We start from the raw sequence: 20,273 nt of genomic DNA on the forward strand, positions 1-20,273 counted from the left end.
TTCAATAAAACAATATTATTTAGCTTTATGTTAATTTTAGATTCATCTTAATAACGATTCCTTTTACTTCGCAGAAAAAGCTACATCTTATTTAAATACCTACCTGTTAGAGAGATGAATTGTGATTGGTTGTTCTGTTTGCAGCCTTCCAAGCAAAGTCCGCCAAGAGTGGGTGTTTAACTTCGTCGAAGAGGTGGGATTTCACGCTCGATCGCTTCTGATTGGACGAAGTAGGAGCGTCTTCGCTTTTATAATCTTTGTATATACGAAAGGTTAATCCCCTTTTTGTCAGCTCATTCGGAGTTACAGAATCATTGCGCGTGAATTTTATGCATGGCGTATCTCTCTTCTTCGAAATTTTCCAAATTTATTTTTACGATTTTAAGGAATATAATATATGCATAAATATATATTATACTAAAAAGCTAAACAAAATATATATTATATAAATGGAAGAAAAAAATAATGAAGTACATAGTTCTTTTGTAATAATTGAACATCATATATTTATTAAAATAACACATTATGTCGCGTACTGATTTTTTGGTATTAATCATCAACTCAAATATGTTAAATACTGGTAATACGTGTGTATATGTACGCACGACGTGATATGAATTGCTCGTTGACACGAAGTTAATACTTTCTCAATGATTCTTCTTTTACATAGAAATGTGATATATGTAATATATTTAGGCACATTAAGTTATTTATTGAAAGAAAAAATATATATATATATATATAATAATTCATTTTGATTTTACAAATATCACGTTTATATGCCAATTACGAAATTATTTCGATTACGTTTAAAACACAAATTTTTTTCTTACCTTACCAACAAGCATACATATTTACTTGTAATATGTATTTTATAGATAATCTCGTATGGATGACAATAAACTGTTAATATTTGTTTCCAACAAACATTAAAGATCTTATTGAACGAACGTTTAAACAACGTACCGGCCGCTGAATTTATTGAAAATGTTTTCTCAACGGCTACTAATGAGACAAAGAGAATGCAATAAAAATGACGTTTATATGTTTTCAAAATAATCCAGGAAAAAAAGAAAAAGATTTTCCATTTTTAATAACAAATAACATTGTAACACTTTCACCAGAGATGTAACACATTTTTTTCCAAGATCTTCTTTTTTTCGTTATTGTATAACTACCATTTGTAATAACAAAATTTGCTATAAATGTGACGATCTCTTAGTTTTTGCATGCATGTAAATAATGAATGCACTTTACTAAAATATCACTCCGTTCATTTGCGCAAATAATTTGGTAGGAAGGAAGATAGAATGAAAGAAAGAGATAGAAATAGTCTTTGGTATTTAGAATACTTATAATGTACCTCCAAATTGGGTTCGTTAATTTATTCGATTACGAGTCATAGAATCGAATTTATGAAAGGCACTGTTTCGTTTTTTTCTTCACAAAATTCACACAACTCCAGATTGTTTTAATTGAATAATAATCAGACGAACACACACAAATGATCGATCAATGATGAACATATGAGATGTCGTTTATTGATCGGATTTTAATTACACGGATTGGCAGATTGACCACTCGATAATTGCATCATTATTGGTTGGACCGAGAGAACCGATGAGAGAACGGGCGACCCGGTCGCATGCGGTCTCAGGTTGTCCGGATGATGATGATGATGGTGATGATGGTGGTAAAGAGCGGAAGCGTAATACTGCTGTTGTTGATGGTGATGGTGATGATAGTGATGATGATGATGATGTGCTTGATAAGAGAGACTTTGGTATCCACTCGGTATTGTTTCTCTGGTATTATTATTATTATTATTATTATTATTATTATTATTATTATTATTACTATTATTATTACTATTATTATCATTATTATTGCAGAGGCTATCGCAACTGGCATTACTACTACCGTTATTGCTATCGTCGTTATTATTAGCATTGCAGTTGCTAGTAGTTGAGGTACCGTCATTGTTATGTCGATGATGCAATTGATTATTTAGCTGTTGATGATGATGATGGTGATGATGATGATGATGATTATGATGACGATGAGAAAGATCGTGGTAGTTAACATTGTTGTTGTTGTTGTTGATGTTGTTGGTAATGTGATTATTGTTATTGTTGAAAAGAATGCTTGTGCAATGAGGTGAATCAAGTAAAGAGAAATTATTGGTTGACATGCCATTCGATAAAATATCCTGGACAGTGTGAGGACTTGGCCACTGAAGAATACCAGCTGTTGCTGCAGCTGCTGCTACCGTCATCGTTGCTGTCGTAGTCGTCGTCGTTGTCGTCGCTGCAGTTGTTGTTACTATTGTTGATAGTGTTGTCAACGTTGCGGTTGTAGCTGCTATTGCTTGGATCTCACCAGTGTTGTATATCAAGGACGCTGACGATGACGTGGACAGCTTGACCGCCGTTGACGTACCAACTGGAAACGCAGCGGTACCAAATTGGTAGGAGGTTCGTTTCGTATATGAATAGGCCGCGCTTCTATCAGGACGGAAGAAAGAGATGAGACTGTTGCCTGACATCCCGTGAGCTCACTGCTAGAACTGAATGTATACTACAGGTTTGCGATGGACGCATGTCGTTTTAATCATTCGCTCACGTCCTAATTAAACGGTTAAATCTTCTTGTAATTTTCTTTCGTTTTTAAATACTTTTAAAATCACCGTAGATATTATTTACATTTATCATATTAATTGATGAAATGTCGTGAAAGTGCATTTCTAATTCGCGTAAATCTGTATTTAAGTATCAACCAAGTAAGAGCTCTTATTTAAAATTGATAAATCGACTAGATGGGTACTTACTTACTTACGAAATTATTAATATCTCTACTTTCCTATGTAATTAATCACTGGCGTTTGGATCAGACTGATTTGCTAACTACTTATGTTAGTCAAATACCCACTCGATCAAGTGGATAATAAGAGCTCGGAATATAAATACTTCAGACGATAATGGAAACTTTGGCGTATAGAAGAAAAAAATAAAAGAAAAAGATTCAGCGAATTGTGATAATATACCAACCTTGATGGTGATGATGATGATGATGGGTTGGTGAAGGTGTAGCGTGATACGGTGCTGGTGGATACGGTACTGGACAAAGTGCTGCACCAGCAGCAGCAGCAGCGGCCGCATAAAGATGATGATGATGATGATGGGCAGGATGATGCGGATGATGATGCATCGTCGTGGTAGCACCAACCTTGTTGCGTAGTATCCTCGATATGCTTGAAACCGATGGCACGTTGTATTTATCGCAGACACCGTCGGACAGTAAACGGTCTCTTATTTCCCAAGCAAATATACCAGGGTCCTTAAGTTTTAATTGCTTTATATATTGCACGACTTTCGGTGTGGTGACACGTGGCTTGCTACCACCGATCGCACCAGGCAATATACTTCCGGTTTCATGGTAACGTGCAAGGATTTTACTGACGCATCCATGACTGACACGTAACTGTCGTGAAATATCACACGGCCTGATTCCCAATTGTGCTAATTCGACTATTCTCAAACGTACTGCGTTTGGTAATGGTCTACCGTTTACAAACACCCCACCCAATTGGTTCACCTCGCCATATTGCTGTTGCTGTTGTTGTTGTTGCTGTTGTTGTTGTTGTTGTTGTTGTTGTTGATGAGGGTGATGATGTTGGTGCTGATGTTGATGTTGGTGTTGGTGTTGGTGCTGCTGTTGCTGTTGAGTTCCGATCTCGCCAGCGCTGCTTTCTGTCAATGATTAAGAAAGACAGTTTATTATATGTTTATGATATAAGTATTATTTTATTTAAAGTATTACCTATATGTAAATATTATATGTGTAACATATTAGTAAGATAGATGATATTTCTCCGATAGGCTTTTTAAGTTTCATTCAAAAAGAGAAAATAATGAATGCTTCTTGTTCGTTAAACGTTATATACACTCATTTCCTTCGCACTTATCAACGGTTCTATTCATGAGGAGAGCCGACTTTAATGTCGATTTCTTTTGATTGTCTCGATAACTAAGCGAATTCATTTCTAGAAGGAAAATTCAACGATCTATCAACGAACCCGGTTAAGGATGGTAGTCGCTTTTTGCTTAACATTAAAAAACTAATCGTATCCTGAAAGTGATTAATCATTTGTCGGTTACTCAAAGGAAAATCAAATTTAAATAAAAAAAACAAATAACTACCCTAAAATAAATCAAGTCATTTCTAAAAAAGAAAAAAAATATGAAATACTTCTTTTTTTTTCCTAAAAAAATGTCAATGATTATCTGAGATAGATCGTTAAAATGTCTAATTTCGTTTCTAATCCTCCCCCTTGTGTTTCTTGACATCATTTTAATCTTATTCGTTTAGTTATCTGTTATATGTTTCGAGATCGATAAGAAGAACAATAAATTACAGAGATAATGGTATACTTATTTACATTCTTATCCTGATTATTATACCTTCTACCATGATTACTCGTTTTAATGAGATGCAGATGTAGAACGTTTGGCAATGAGGTAACTGAGAACCGTAGGAGACTCGCGTTAGTCCGTATCATCTTACCGTAAAGCTTAATTAGCAAACAGTTACCCCCACGTACCAGAGAATCGTCCCTACTAGCATTCCAAATCCACCGAAAATTCTATTTCTCCTGATTAACCGAACGCATGGCGATCTGTCGTGCATAAGAACGGCAGGAAGCTCTATCTTTAAACCCAGAAAATCTTCACTGTTTCTCTTTCTCTTTTTCTCTTAGACACACACGTTCCAATTACGTCGAAAACAAGTGACACATGTTCTCCCGATTTTCCACATAAGTATCTTCTATTCACGTTTAACCTTACGAATTTATAATTTTAATATAATGAGCCCCGCGCGCGCGCGTACCAATGGCGCCTCAAATTTAACTCCATTTGTAAATTCATTCCTTAAATTTCATGAACTTATTCATACCATTAAGAAAATTTCAATTAACATTCTCAGATCTATAGAAATATTTTATTTTGTTAATAAACGTCGGTACCGAACGAAAGAGAATTATTAACATGCGTATATTTTATGTAGACATTTATTGCTATATTTATGTCTATTTTACGTTTATTATTTGCTCTTACCGTTGGCTATCATATTTATTATTTTTCTTATGTGTAGATACTTAAATATAAGTACATATATACCAAAATACATAAGTATACACACTTGTTATAAAGAAAAATGTTTTTTATTTTTTAAATTTGTCAATTTTATCAAAACCCTATTATTTTTTTTTTTATTTCATTTTGAACTATTAAAATATTTGTCAAAATCAAATCAAATGAATATGCTTTTCCCTTAAATATCAGGAAATCTAAGGCGACTTTTGGGTAAACTCTTGAAGAGGATACGATAAATAAGAAAAGGTCGACGTAAAGGGAACCCTTTTTGGGTGCCTCCTCTTATTCCTGGAAGAAGAGTTTCGTCTGAGGATGGAGCTCTCGAAGCTGCTGAGGGTCAGAGGGTAGGGTTGGGTAGAGTTCAGGGTAGAAGAGGGGAACTATAGGAGGTTATGAGCGGGAGGACGGTGGAATGGGAGTAGGTTGAGAAGACCGTTTTTGCGCGTCAACTGCATCGTCATTTTTTTCTACCAACTCTTTTGGCCCTCGTCTTTAATGACGATCTTGAATCTCCGTAAAGCAACTCACGGTACATTAAACGCGCTGAGTGATTCCCCTCTACCGTCGGGATGCTGTGTTACTGGACCGTATTCCTCTCTCTCTCTTTTTTTTTTATTTATTTATTTTTTTATTTCTTCTTCTATACGAGACCATTCCGATTGTCTTTATGGTGACTTGCACAAATTTCTAAATGTTCGTGTTATTATTTTCAGTTGTTTTATTTATTAGATTTATAAAATGAAGTCTTCAAAAATTGTTATGATAATTTTCGATAGTATTTTATAATTTTTGAAATTTATAAATATTTTATTGAAATTAGTTAACACACGTTAACTGTGCCATTGTCATTATTCTTGACTGACGTTTGTTTTGTCAATGGGACCACGAGAATCATCTGTGGTCCTTGTTTTTTGTTTTATATTTTATCTGAAGATTGTGGTTCTTGTACTTCTTTATCTTTCTCTACTTCATATCATAAAATTATATTTTAGATTATACTTTATTTTTAGCTGATTTTTTCATGAAACTAAATGTTGTCTACAATTTTCTTATAGATTAACCTATTTATCATTACCCTGACCTTCTGGACGCTATAATTTCTTTGATTTGAACGTTTTTTCCTTCTACACTCATTCTCGTATATCCGTCTACTCTCGTTTCTTCAACCCACAATTTTATATATTATTACTTTATATAAATTATTTTAAATGAAAGTACTTTAAATTAAAAAAAAAAAAAAAAGAAAAGAGCGAGAGAAAAAAGGAAAATAATTAAAAAACGTGACGTATTGTCGTTAAAAGTCTTCTCGCATCTCTTCCTTCTTCATCTCGATATGCGTTTACTCACACATTTAAGAAGAGTTAAGTCGTAGCCTTCTTAAGTCAAACATACGTGTATTACACGAGTGTAAAATGACTACACGCGTCGGATCCTTTGAGCACGACCATTCATCACCGCTCGCCAGAAAAAGTCTAATAATATTATGCGATCGTCTGTGTTCATGTGTATTTGTACATGTGTGTGTATGCGAGAATGTGTGTTCTCGCTTATGTATATGAGTGAAAGTGTGTGTATTTGTTAGTATAGTTCAGCGTTAGGATGAGATGATTTCTACCCCCGTGACAAGACACACACACATGCACACTTACGTTTCAATACTAAATGTTTGTGCATATTCGTGCGAAATAAGTCTAACTCGGGCTTCCATAGAACGCATTCGCATGATGCGCTCACTCGATCTTCTACAACGAATTTGTTCAGGTACATCCGTTATCTCTAGCATAGTTTATCGGCTTTGAATTTTATCTTTGTATAATGAAATATATTTAGCGTTTAATTATCGTAGATTTGTGATTATCATTAAATGGTCTGTTTGATATAATTTATATTTTTTGTGATATATTATATATATGAAAAATATGTGTGATATGTAATATTAATTCATAGTATAGAATATTTTATGTAGATACATTAATTAAATATATTTTTAGTAATTTATATATTTTTGTTATTGAAAATATTATTTCTTGATCTAAATCATACATTTAATGAATAATTAAAATACCTAATATGTATGATAATATCTAATTTATAAATTATTTTAGAATTTTTAAAAATAAATATTGTAGTATCCATAATTATAAGATAAAGTTAGTAATTTGAAATATAATCAATATGTTAAATAAAATAAAATTAATAATAAGAAAATGTAAAATTGAAAAAGAGAGGGTAAGAGTATAGGCATAGGTAAAAAAAATGAAAATACGAAGGGTGTAGGAGAAATGGGCGTGAACGATCTTGCGTGATGGATGTCAGTGTCACCCGTTGAACATATGTCCCCGCTTATATGGATGCTCAAAACGCGGCCGGTGTTTGTCTACCATCTAACTCGCTAATTATCGGAGCCCTGTTTGCCCCTTTGTCGGTATATTACTTATGCTTTTATAGAAACGAATTTTTGATTTCGTTTTCACGCTAGTTCATTCGTTCGCATGTGTTGTCGGTGATTATTAGTTCGGCTTCTTCTAATTTCGTTCAAAATTGTTTACTTTCATTTTCACATGAAACGTAGCTTTAATCGATTTTTTGTTTATGCTGATTAAAAAAATCAAGATCGTAGACGTTTTAATAATTTATAAATATAAAAGTCTTTGTTCGCATGTAATATTGGCATACTTCGAAGGTGTCATATTCAGGCGCCAATTCATTTATCGTATGTGTTTGGTTTGGAAGAAGAGTTCAAAATAACACTCGTCACGTGTAAAATTTATTATTATAGAAAATATCGTGTTTTACGGGTTAACCCTTAAAGTGCACATGGGATGTTTGACACCCCAACGAATTTTTGATCTCTCGAAAACGGTACTGAATTCGAAAAAATGGGTTATTTGTCGCCATATAGTGTTGATTCAGATGGGTATAAAACCTATTATATTTTTAAAAAGATGTATAAAACTACTTTTAAAAAAATTTCGAGGTCTAAATATTAAATAGCGGCTTCAGGAGACGCGTTCAAACACGTTGGGGTGTCAAACACCCACAGAGCACTTTAACCAACTTTTACCAAGTGTGCACTTTAAGGGTTAATTAAACAAATTATTGCTTTTTTATTTGTAACATGAAACATACTTTGATTGATGATACGAACGACATTTTTTTTTTAATATGCTAGATATATTATTAATGATCAAAATTATTACATGATGTGAATAACAATTTCTGCGGACAAGAAAAATTTGTCTTTGCATTTAATAAGATAAGAAAAAAAAAGAAAAATGTGTGTAGTTTTAACAAAAAAGTACTTATAAGTATCGACTATATTTAAGAGAAAGACTTTTATTTATTCCTTCCTCCTTTCTATTTTCTATCTTCGTTCTCCCGTTTCTATAACCCTCCCTGCGCCTACCTAAAATATATCCGTGCAAAATATATCTCGCTTGTACACGTTGGATTGGTGTATGGGTGTGCACGTGTGTTTGTAGCAGAGCTCGCATCTGGGATACGCGATGACAGTGGTACCGAAATATATTCGATCGAGGAACAAAAAACTTTTCGTGCCCTCAAACTTATTTATTCCTTTTTTCCACTGCAGTCAAAGTGGGAGCGTGCGTTTCACGTTTCGGTAAAGAATCTTTTGCGGTTCGATCCGCGGTTAGAGTTTGCTTTATGGCGACGTCAACGAATGTTCCCTCTTTGCTTACGTTTAATTTTCAGTCAGATAATTTCTAACCTTATGAGATTTATATTTTCTCACAATTTATAATAAATTTATTGAACCCATCTGTTATGCGCGTAAATAATTTTAATTTATAAGATTTTAATGTACTCTTTTTTTATATTTTATAAAATTTATACTGTTCCAAATTTTAATCAAATTTTAATACACCCAATTATTATGAGTATAGATAATTTTATTTATAAGAGATTTATATTTTTTTACATTTTATATTAACTTTATATACCCCCATAAAAGGTAAACCTAATAAATTGATATATATTATTTCCGCTCTTTACCTTATCCCATATATTCAACTTAGTTCCCATTTCTTTGTTCATGTCAGAATTATTAGGCAAATGAAAATTGTCTTCTTACACAAAGACACATCTATCGTTTCTTGAGTAATCTTATTATTACGCTATAATAAATCTTTAGAATGCAACATTAAGCAGCTTGTTCTGTTGTGGCAAGTGGCCAATCGTTGTCTACTTGCTAGATGTCACAAGAAGTCACGAGACGTCTATGCAAAATTCCATTAGTAATTCTAGCAATAACAGGCGTTAGCAATAACAGGCACATCGATGATTGAACGAGGGAGTCTTTTGACGAATGACACGATGATAGTTTTGTACGTCGTATTTAATAGGACGTGAGAAGTACGGATAATTCATAAATTCCAAGGGTTGTCGTATATTCATTTGTTATTTCTCATCGTGATTATCCGAACAATTTGTTTTCTGACTTTTTGTAATGTAACACGTTAATACTTTGTACTCTTACAATTAATATTACAAGACAAATCATAAGAAACGAATAGTTTAAACATGCGACTCATTAATATAAGAAAAAATCAAAAGAAATGTTACAAGAAATATTTGAACTACATTATAATATCTAAAGTAGTTTGTACACATATTTAACAGTAGCAGAAAAGAAGGAAACAGCCAGCCGAACAGATTTCAAAGGTAAAAACCTGAGAATTCTTCGGGAGCCAACAGAAATATTTGCGGAGTCCTCTGTCAACGGGATTTCAAGCATAGTCTGGGCACATTTTAAAAGCTACATTCTTTGTTTAACCAAAACAAACATTACTAATTGAACGTTAATAAATCTGTAAACGTGTTCTAGGTCTACTACGGAAAGGACTACTCCTCGAAAAAAGTACACCTGGATTTATCTACTTAGACCCTTTATGTTAAATTAGAAAATATTTTTCTCAAATGGTAGAAACAAAATGAGTAACACTTAAAACATAATAACTATAAAAAAAGTAACAAACAGACAAAAATAATATCGAATTTTTTCTATCTATTATCTCGATTATTTTTTTGCAAATGTTTTTTAAAATAAAATATAACAATACATAGAAAGAGAAAGAGAGAAAGTTTAATTTCTTATCAATAAAAGGCACAAATAGATAAATAGGTGAATGAACGACTAGAATATAGAAGTTAAGTATGTGATAAATTCAAAGGTGATGATAACGTACAATAATAATAATAAAAAATTATTAAATAATAGAGCGTATGACAACTTTGAATGATCTTTTTTTCTCTTTTTAAATTAGAATTTCTAAATTTGTTTCAGATAAATATCATTCTTAATGAAAATCCCTTTTGAATATTCAAATCCTCTATCTTGACCGTACATTTCCAATATATCAGACTACATATCGAGGTCTTGAACTATAGTCGCTACTATACATACATATGTGAATGTATTGGTGTCAATGACTTCGAAGATTCTTAACGTCACTGAAGAAAAAGCGGAGCCCGATAATGATAATATTTTTAAAACGTTATTCTCGATTCGATGTATGTAAGAATTAAATAAATGTAATACTTTATACGAATTATTTACAGTAGCGTGTTATGACTTCATGGGACCCCGAGGAAATTTTAATTTCAGAGTTCCCCATGTTTAATGTTGAATTTTTTTATCGGGTTTAGATATTCTTTTTTATTTTTACTACAAATATCAGTTTATAAAATATTAATTTCATGATTTTTTATGTACTTCATTGATGGGGGGGGGCCCAGAAAATTATCTTTTTTTGTCCATAGAATAATGTGCCACTGATTATTTAAAAGAATTCGTTAATTACAAATCACTCATCCGTTTTATTAATAATTTCCTTTCTTACTTCTAAACTCGATTATGTTTTACGAATAATTTTATTTATATTATTATTAATATTATCAGTACATAAATCTAATAGGAAATTTATATTGCTGGTATTATGATTTATATTGATGGTACAATGATTTGTTAAAATGTGGCAAATAATATTGCATAATGGATTTATTATTATTAACAATAATATTATTAATCTTTTATTAATAAAATGATGATTAATGTTATATAAAATCTTTCTGTTCTCTCTCTCTCTCTCTCTCTCTCTCTCTTTCTGTTTAATTAAATTACACATTACAGTGAAAGTATTTAAAATGTTTGATTTAATATATATCATAAAGACTTTCCTTGATGTAGGTAATACATATGTACATAATTATGTTCCGCAATAACGCTTAATTATTAAAGAACGATTCTCTGGTTCACTAACTACTCGTATTTCGTTCTCGTTCAACGACGACCGATGTGCTTAAAAAAGACTGAAATCATGCGATAAGGGCTTAGCAGGGCATCCGGGACCCACAAGGTCAGAGGTTGTCAGAGAAATGAGTACAGCAGGCGTATTTTCTATGAATGGATCAAATCTCATTCTCACGTATCTCTATCTGCAGTATGTATTATCGTTATCAATAAATATATACACAAGTTTCTATATTGTATATAATGTCCCAATTTGCTTAAGGAAAAATTGAACGTCAATAATTAGATAAACGGTAATAATAATATCTGAAATTAATTTTATTTATTTAACGGATAAATCTGATTGATCATTTGTATTTTGATTTTTAAATATAAATAAGAAAAGTATAATTTAATAGATATTTATTTATAATTATTATCGCACATTAGGATTTTCTTTGTGCGAAAATATGAAATGTAAGAGTACAATGATAAAAAAAAAATGCAATACAAATGAGCTATCCATTTTCTCACATTAATATTATAATTTATTAAACGATGTGTCAGAATGGCGCCAAACCGAGTCATAACACACACATTGTGCTGTCGTATTACTTTTAAATTCTAAAGAAAATAGGTCGAATTTAATTGAAACTCGCGCCTTTTCTTTCTTACTTTTGATTATATCTCTCAGTTTCTCTTTTAACACTCTCATTGAAATTTAGAAAGAGTCAAGAAAAGAAAAAATAATTACATCGACATCCAACGAGTGTAAAAGATCAAATAAATGAACATATTCTTAACAAGTAATCTGATACTTTCTCAACAAAAATTTGCTCTCTTCGTCATTTCCAATAAAACTTTATGAGAAGTCTATTAAAAAAAAAAAAAAATCTATATATATAAAATGTAATAATTAAGTTCAGTCTACGAACCCTATTCAAATGTCAAAGAAGAAAATCTATTTTCATTTCAAGAATCTTGGAAAGGTAATAAATTTGGAATTACTGTTTCGACGAAAGTCTTACAAAAAGTAATACGACACTTTTCTCCACCTCCTGTTCCTCCTCCTCTTTCTCCTCTTCTTAACGAGTGCAATGATTCGTTCGATCGTGTTTTCAATATTTCTCGCACGATCTTTAACGGTACCAAAGAGTTTATATAATGAATCTAAATTAAATTAAATAAACAAACGAAAATAATACAGTCGAATTACAGACAAATAATATGATCAATTAATTTTTCAATTTATTATTCAATGTACTAACAAAATAAAAGTTATGATATTAATCATACATTCTAATCGAAAGTAAATAAATCTAATAATATTTATTAAACCAATTTATAAATATATCCTGTTAGTTTATGAAACATAAAACAATCGATGACATTTACATTCTCTCTCTCATTGTCTCGCATATTTTCAAACGAGATTATCGCGATATTCTCCCTCTTATATTATAGACGTATGTACAATTTTTTAAAATAGACATATTTATAAATACTTGAAATCATTTATCGTCGACATATATCTCATTGTATTTAAAAAACAGACAAAAATGCATAATTAAATAAAAAAAAACCAAAAATATTAGATCACCCTTCTTATTGTTAGTAAATTTTACACGAACAATACTAACTAATTGTAAATTAAATATAAAAAGAAAAGTTAATGAAACAAAAAAGATATAAACTTATTTTATTCTCTTTTTTAAGTAAGAAATTTATAGTGCAACCTAAAATATATAAAATATTGAAATTATGAAAAATCGATGAAAGATTAATATCGATTATAATAAGCTCACCTAGGACGATCGGATCCATCGATACGCGCAAGAAGGAAAACCAAGTTTGCGTCCGTCGGCTACATAAAATATTCAAAGATCAATCGATCTATCGATCCACGGTCTTTCTCTTTCTTTCTTTCTTCCTCTCTCTCTCTCTCTTTTTCTTTTTATTATAATATTTTCTTTTACTTTCAGGGATAAAAGGGTTTGTCAAGAAATAGTCATATCATTCACGTTTGAAACCGTTTGTGGGAAAATACACATGTGATGATGAAAAAACACTCACACAATCAACTAACAAAAACGCACACGCGACTATCCAGCACTCTAACACCTAATTACTCTACTTAACTTATATTACTTATTTATAAGTTAAAATTTTCGCGCGCGTATGCGTGGCGTAATGCAACCCTAACGCAACGCGTGGCGCAACTTGTAATGGCGTAATGCCGGCAAAGCACTGAGAAACAACACTTTTACGTTTTCTTTTATATAAAAAGCTTCGTTTCTTTCTCTCAATTGCATGAGTACATTTTTGTCAATAACTTGTATGTATTAATCACGAAGAGATTACAAAATTAATAAATGTACATATGCGTGTTACAATGTGTATGTAAGTATTTACTGTGTTTATTATGTACGTGTACGAGAAAGAGAAGGAGAAAGAGAAAGACAGAGAGACAGAAAGAGAGAAAGAGATAGAGAGAAAGAGAAAGAGAGAGAGAGAGAAAGAGATAGATAAACCAAATAGAAAATAATGGACCGCAAAGCAATGATGCGCGGCTTGGCCTTCACAGCCTCGCACTGACTGCCCCGACAGATTTACCAGAGCAGAAATAAGAAATCTTCTCTCTTGACTCTCTCTCCTTTTGCCGCTTATATTAGTCCGTGGGGAAGGCAGGCCGAACACGCCGATACGACCCCCGCCAAATTATTTTCTCTTATTCTCTCTTTCTCATAGATACAACTTACATATACTCAGATGCATATGTGTTTCTCTTTCTCTCTCATCCTAGCGAGGATACACATTCGTGATGCGCGCTTCGTCAAGCGTGATGATATGCTTAACCGTGAAGGTCCCGCGAGTGAGTAGAGTGGCCACGCTTAAGGGGCGTGGCCAAACTCGCCACGCTCTCCGAACTCGCACGGACCATTGGCGAGTGCAGTGCGCCGTGAGCGTCTTTGGTTGACGCCTCTGCATTGTTCGTTCCTACCCTAAACGTTTCTTTTTCTCTCTTTTTCTCTCTCTCTTTCTCTCTTTCTCTCTCTCTTCGTCTCGCTCCGGTCTGACTACATAAACTACTCAAAAGATACTACTTACTCATATCCTCTCCTCTCAATCATATTTCACCCTCCTTACTCTACGTTAAGTGCATTATTTGTTATTTATCTGTAATTGTAAGAGATAATTCTTAATCCTTTTTATTATCATTCATGACGAATATACTACAAAGTTAATTTTTTCTTAACGCAATATTTGTAAGATCGTGATTGATCTTATCGCGTTTGAAAATTTTTTTAGACATTGGGTTTCTTTTATTACATTTTTTCATTTAATCTATCGTGAAAATTGTAACAAATAATATTCTTAATTTTAATAGCTTACAATTAATAAGTGTATAGCATTTACAATATAAAAATTAATATTTAATCGAAAGCTTTGTCTTTATTAATGGAAATTTATTTTTTTTTCTGCAAAATTTATAAACAAATGTAAAATTCGCAAAAATTTATTTATGTCGTTCGAAATTTCGCTCACATTTCTTTTTTTCTCGAATGCATACGGTACTGAGATTGTTCAACCAATCAGATGTTTCTGCGCTAATATACTAAAAGATGCGCATGCGCAGTATTTCTGTGATGTATGTCCCATGGGTTTGTTATTATTGTTCGTTTATTGTGTGTAATTCAAGATAAAGTTAAAGTAATAATTTATGTATTAAAATAAGAGTGGTTAATCTTCTATATGATTAAATATATTATCGGAAACATGTCTTGTTGAATAAGATTAAAACTTTGACATATCACCTATTCTAACCTCTTTAATATGTTATAATAAAGTTAATAATAATCGCGAGTGTTGTTTTTATGTATTAGATTTGAAATCTAAATTATTATTTAAAAAAATGGATTCGATATATGGATTTTATAATCAAAAAGCTTCAGAAAAAATTAACATAAAGGAATATTTTACTGAATATTCCGAAATCACTAAACCTGTTTGTCCTAATTTATTGAATTCAAAAGACAAGGAGAATTCATCTATCCTTAAATTAATGCAAGTTGATATATCAGATGAGGAAATGGATTTGTTGGAAGAATACTGCAGGTATATATATGTATAGGGTATTTTTTAACTGGTGATCAAGCAAGCAAGAAATAATTCTACATAAATTTAATTTATAAATTTCATTTTAAGCACAGACAATTTAACTGTACCTGAAGAGATGCCTAAACTGGAAATAGAACTACTACAGAAATCAAAACTTTTGAAAGGGACAATTAATATTACAAAAGATCATAACTTAAAAACTCTTCGAAATTGGAATGTGATAAAAAAAAACAAAGCTAATTATCAGTTCAAATATATTATCGAAAAATTGATTGTACGTTTATTATTCTTACCTATATATATTATTATAATTATTATTTATTTACATTTAATAAATATTTACAGTCTTATAAAGATGTCGAAATAACAGATAATAACACAGATAATTTGATTACACCGTACGAAGACATTTTCATTGACGTTAGAGTGTATAAACCTTTTATGCATTCAACAAACGTAATGAAAAATGTAAATAAACACTGTAAACCTATCCTACATCATGTGATAAGAGTGTTAGGAAGACAGATGCTCACTGATTTGCGCGATAAGATAGGATGCATGTGCGACTTAACAATTCCAGTGGAAGTCAGTGAGAATCCTAATCAACCATTACAACCGATGGCAAAAGTAAATCTTCATTTTTACTGTATTTAGTTTGTAATTAGTTTCTAATATAATTTTATTGTTATTTTTTTAGGATGTGTATAAGTCTGGCTTTTTTTATATAGAAGAAACATTTTATAATGACTTTAGAGATCCAACAAATATAGATTACAGTAGTCCGATAATAGAATGGGCAAAGGCTAGACATTTAGGACCATTCAGTATTGATTTTATGGAAAATATTAGAATAGATTCCCTTACTGTTCGATTTGGTTATCCATGGCTTTACATGCATCAAGGTTCTTGCGAACATATTATTGTATTCAGCGATGCAAGGTATATTAGCTTATGTATTTAATATTATATAAATTATAAAATGTAATATTTTTCATTGGTTTATTTGAAAATTAATATTTGTCTAGATTGGCACAACCTCACGACGAATTACATATATCTGAATATCCAAGAATTATTAGGATTAAGCAAGAAAAAACTGTATACTGTTACATGTGTGGAACTTTGGCTGCTCAATGGATTACAAAAGAACATGATAGAGTACCTCATAATCCTTGTTTTTTTTGTGAAATTTGTTTTAAGTCGTACAATTATATTAATGGTGAAAAGATAGGAAATTTTAAAGCATATCGTTATCCCTGTGATGCTAGTATTGCAAAAGAAACATTAATATTTGACGAACCAGACGAGCAACAATATAGAAGAATAAAAGAAGAAAACGTAGAACTAACAGAAAACGTTGACACATAATTGATATATAGAAATCCATATAATTCTAATCATTTCTTAGGAAACATTAATATATTGAAAATAATGTGTAAAAAATGTACAAAAATATAATTATTTCATTGATCGTTTCAATGATTGCAATTTTTTCAAATTTTCTTTTGCACTCTGTGAATGTGGATTAAATTCTAATGCTTTTTTATACATATATTCTGCTTCATTAACTTTATTCCAACGGTGATATAATACACCTACAAAAATATATAAAACATAATGTATTTTGTGTGTGTGTGCAGATATTAATATAATATTAACTATAATATTTATACAATTTATATATGAATTAAAGAAAATACAAACCTAAATTTGTATAAAACATAGAATCTGTTGGATTTCTCGATATTGCTTGTTTAAAATATGTCTCCGCTTCTAAAAATCTACCTAATTTACCTAATATATTAGCAATATTAAAATATATTGATGCATGATCAGGAATATGTTGTAAAGCTTCGTTTGCAATTTTCAATGCTTCTTCTGACATACCTATAAATACGATACAAAAATTATTAAATTAATAACAATTTATTATTATTTGTAGAAACTATTTAATTCACTTACCTAGATCATCCAACAATATTACCATATTTGTCCATGCTCTTCTATGAGTTACTTTTAATTTAGTCGCATTTGTCCAAGCCATTAATGCTTTGTGATAATGTTTTTGTTCTAAATACTACAAGAAGAGACATTAGATATATATTTATCGAACTTTTAACAATTATTATTTTTTAATGCATATATATATATATATATATATAAACTAATATTAATCTCTTTACCAAAACACCTAAATTGTAATAACAATCAGGATACTTGGGTTTCTGAGATAGGGCAGTCAAATAACTTCTTTCTGATTCTTCGTATCTTTTAAGTGCAGATAAAACTATGCCATAATTCATCCATGCTGTGGCAAAATCTTTTCTATAATTGTTAAATGTATATTTTAGTATGTAATTATGACAATGAGATCAAAAAAATTCTAATATATTATTTTTATAATCTGATATTATTAACAAGAAAAATATTTCATAAAATCTTACTGCAATGTAACAGCTTGTTTGAATAGATTTTCAGCAATATCATATTTTCCTTCATCTTTAAGTAAATTGGCAAGATTATTCATTGCTTGAGGATATTTTGGATTTAAACTATATAAAAAAAAGAAAAAATAATCAGTCTGGTATGATATAACATTAAATAATTATCAAATATACTCAAATAAAAGATATACCGTAAGGCTTCTTCGTATTCCAATTTAGCTAAATTAAGATTTCCTGCATCTGCCGCATTTTTAGCAATATTATAATGAACTTTAGCATTGAGTGGACAAACGTCCAATGCAGATCTGAAAAGTGATTCTTCGGATCTCCATTGATCGCTTCTATTCCATGAACGTATAAAAAAAGTAACACACAAGAATGTGTAAAATAATATTAATAAATTTCTTAGAGATGTACCCTTTAAAAGCTTTTGCAATCCGATAACTACTAAGAGACAATATCCTGCTGAAGGAATATATAAAGTTCTTTCCGCTAGTACAAATCCAACAGTAAAAAAGATATTGCTAGCAGGTAAGAAAGGTACAACTAAAAGTGCTAATCCTATAATTGTACATCTGCAACAAATATTATGATTCAATTTACTTAATTGAATAAAATCAAAAGTAAAATTTTAAATGAAATATATAATACCTTAAAAATCTATCTTTATGTGCTGAAAAAATGTGGACAATTATTGTACCTATGAACATCCAAAAAAGTATAATGAAAAATATCCTTTTATCGTATCCAGTAATCAAAGGTATGCAACCCATTGACCAATCGAAACACAGCCACACTGGACAAATTAATAACCACATATTTATGCTGTAAATATAACTATAATTGATAAAGCGAAGGAAACAATTATCCACAAATGATGCAGGATTGTCTACGGGTTGAAATTTTGGTGTTGAAAACTCCATAATAGTAAATCTCAGAGATAACAACATTATTGCGCTTAAACAAAGTACAAACATTCTAATAAAAAATGAACGATTTAATTTGGCAATGATCGTTGAGCTTATATGAGAATCTTTACTTGTTAATAACTTCAATATATCGTTTGGTAAAAATTCATTTATAATGACTAGATCATATACAATACAAATTCCCTGTAAATCATAAAATCATAATTACAAAAAAAATAAGTAAAGATATAAAATTATTTTCATACTTACAATCGCAGTAATACCAGTTTCTTTACAAAGCATTGCTATCAAAATACTTGTGATGCAACCAGTTATATTACACAACTTAGAAATAAAATGTTTAGCGATAATGCACTGATTGTACATTATAAGTGATAGCCACATAAATAACAAACATAGTAATTCTGCTCTACCTACAATTCCTGAAATCTTCATTTATTATTACGATAAATAATATCTAAATGAAATAATATATGTTACAATGGAATAACTTACAGCTTCTGTATGTACTGGATGTATCGTGAATAATACTGTCCCATAAAAAGCTAGATTTTGTTCTTTGTTACTTAAAAGAATATTGAACACATAGTAAGTTAATAAGGAAACAATTATATGCAAAATAATATTTGCAATGTGAAAATCTTGAGAATTTAAATGACCTCTGATCCAATATTGTATTCTATAAAAAAAACCAAGACAATTAATATAATTTTTTCTATTAATATTTTAATATAAAATGTATATTTTTCTGTAATTTATAAATTACAGAATTTTGTACAATTGTTTACCGGAATGTTAAGACTGTAAGAGGACGATAAGATTTATGACTACCCTTGTGAGATAATTTAGTACCCCAAAAATCATTTTTAAATATTTTCCAAATAGGAGTTTTTTGAGCATCATCATTATTGACTATAGCTTCTGCATCATCAAATACAAATACACCATTATAACTATTTGCATAACATAACGATAAAATAATAATTATTAAAAGAGCCACTGGTAATGGAACACCTGAAATATTAAAAAATAACTATAAAATAATTTTATTAAAAATACATTTAAATTATTATTATCATTATTATTTTACCTGGAAGCTCTGTATTAATTTTAATTGCCATATTAAGGACAATAATACAAATTAATTATCAAGGATAATAACATCTTATGTATATATGTCTCAAATAGTTAAAAGCATATTGAATTAATTAAAACGAACAAATTGTCAATACCATAAGTAATAACATATTTATGTTATTATACATCATTATTACCGGTATTACAACGTATAGTTATAATTAATTTATGTATACTTAAAACTGATAAAAAAAAGAGAAATAATTATCAAAAAATACAGATTGATATAAGCGTAGTACCG

General features: G+C 30.5%; 3 protein-coding genes across 5 annotated transcripts; 1 reads left to right on the top strand and 2 right to left on the bottom strand.

Annotated features, from left to right (window-relative positions):
• Positions 1–963: 963 nt before the first annotated feature.
• On the bottom strand, positions 964–13,974 carry LOC107074096 (uncharacterized). The gene is made up of 4 exons (XM_015335153.2): positions 13,954–13,974; positions 13,209–13,267; positions 3,048–3,749; positions 964–2,442 (listed from the first exon to the last, which is right to left on the bottom strand). The coding sequence occupies exons 2-4, from the start codon at positions 13,225–13,227 to the stop codon at positions 1,553–1,555; spliced, it is 1,611 nt and encodes a 536-aa protein (XP_015190639.2). The 5' UTR covers positions 13,228–13,267; positions 13,954–13,974; the 3' UTR covers positions 964–1,552.
• Positions 13,975–15,029: 1,055 nt separating this feature from the next.
• Positions 15,030–17,072, top strand: Pbp49 (proximal sequence element A Pbp49). 2 transcript variants are annotated; one of them, XM_015335058.2, is made up of 5 exons: positions 15,030–15,519; positions 15,610–15,796; positions 15,868–16,149; positions 16,220–16,461; positions 16,548–17,072. In XM_015335058.2, exons 1-5 carry the CDS (start codon positions 15,317–15,319, stop codon positions 16,888–16,890), a joined length of 1,257 nt encoding a protein of 418 aa, XP_015190544.2. In that variant the 5' UTR covers positions 15,030–15,316; the 3' UTR covers positions 16,891–17,072. The 2 variants fall into 2 exon arrangements, with proteins under 2 accessions (XP_015190544.2, XP_089033327.1); XM_089177201.1 differs by having other exon boundaries at positions 15,336–15,519; positions 15,615–15,796.
• LOC107074174 (protein O-mannosyl-transferase TMTC4) lies at positions 16,911–20,266 on the bottom strand. Of its 2 annotated transcripts, XM_015335354.2 has the most exons (12): positions 19,986–20,266; positions 19,684–19,909; positions 19,391–19,574; positions 19,145–19,324; positions 18,618–19,078; positions 18,384–18,541; positions 18,158–18,206; positions 17,967–18,074; positions 17,706–17,847; positions 17,485–17,599; positions 17,227–17,409; positions 16,911–17,117 (listed from the first exon to the last, which is right to left on the bottom strand). In XM_015335354.2, the coding sequence occupies exons 1-12, from the start codon at positions 20,014–20,016 to the stop codon at positions 16,981–16,983; spliced, it is 1,974 nt and encodes a 657-aa protein (XP_015190840.2). In that variant the 5' UTR covers positions 20,017–20,266; the 3' UTR covers positions 16,911–16,980. The 2 variants fall into 2 exon arrangements, with proteins under 2 accessions (XP_015190840.2, XP_015190839.2); XM_015335353.2 differs by having other exon boundaries at positions 18,158–18,541.
• Positions 20,267–20,273: the final 7 nt, after the last annotated feature.

The sequence above is a fragment of the Polistes dominula genome, unplaced genomic scaffold (genome assembly GCF_049000335.1).
Source record: "Polistes dominula isolate Pdom_NZ unplaced genomic scaffold, Pdom_raw_medaka contig_20, whole genome shotgun sequence".
In the NCBI taxonomy this organism is placed as follows: domain Eukaryota; kingdom Metazoa; phylum Arthropoda; class Insecta; order Hymenoptera; family Vespidae; genus Polistes; species Polistes dominula.

Excerpts from the sequence above, each read along its gene's own strand:
- Pbp49 (XM_015335058.2), top strand. The coding sequence starts at position 15,317 with ATGGATTCGATATATGGATTTTATAATCAAAAAGCTTCAGAAAAAATT. Across the intron at positions 15,520-15,609 it reads TTGTTGGAAGAATACTGCAG|CACAGACAATTTAACTGTAC; the intron begins GTATATATATGT and ends TTTCATTTTAAG. Across the intron at positions 15,797-15,867 it reads ATATTATCGAAAAATTGATT|TCTTATAAAGATGTCGAAAT; the intron begins GTACGTTTATTA and ends AAATATTTACAG.
- LOC107074174 (XM_015335353.2), bottom strand. The coding sequence starts at position 20,016 with ATGGCAATTAAAATTAATACAGAGCTTCCAG. Across the intron at positions 18,542-18,617 it reads CATAAAGATAGATTTTTAAG|ATGTACAATTATAGGATTAG; the intron begins GTATTATATATT and ends TATTTGTTGCAG. Across the intron at positions 17,410-17,484 it reads AATATTGTTGGATGATCTAG|GTATGTCAGAAGAAGCATTG; the intron begins GTAAGTGAATTA and ends TCGTATTTATAG.
- LOC107074096 (XM_015335153.2), bottom strand. Across the intron at positions 2,443-3,047 it reads TCATCATCATCACCATCAAG|TTGGTACGTCAACGGCGGTC; the intron begins GTTGGTATATTA and ends CTGCGTTTCCAG.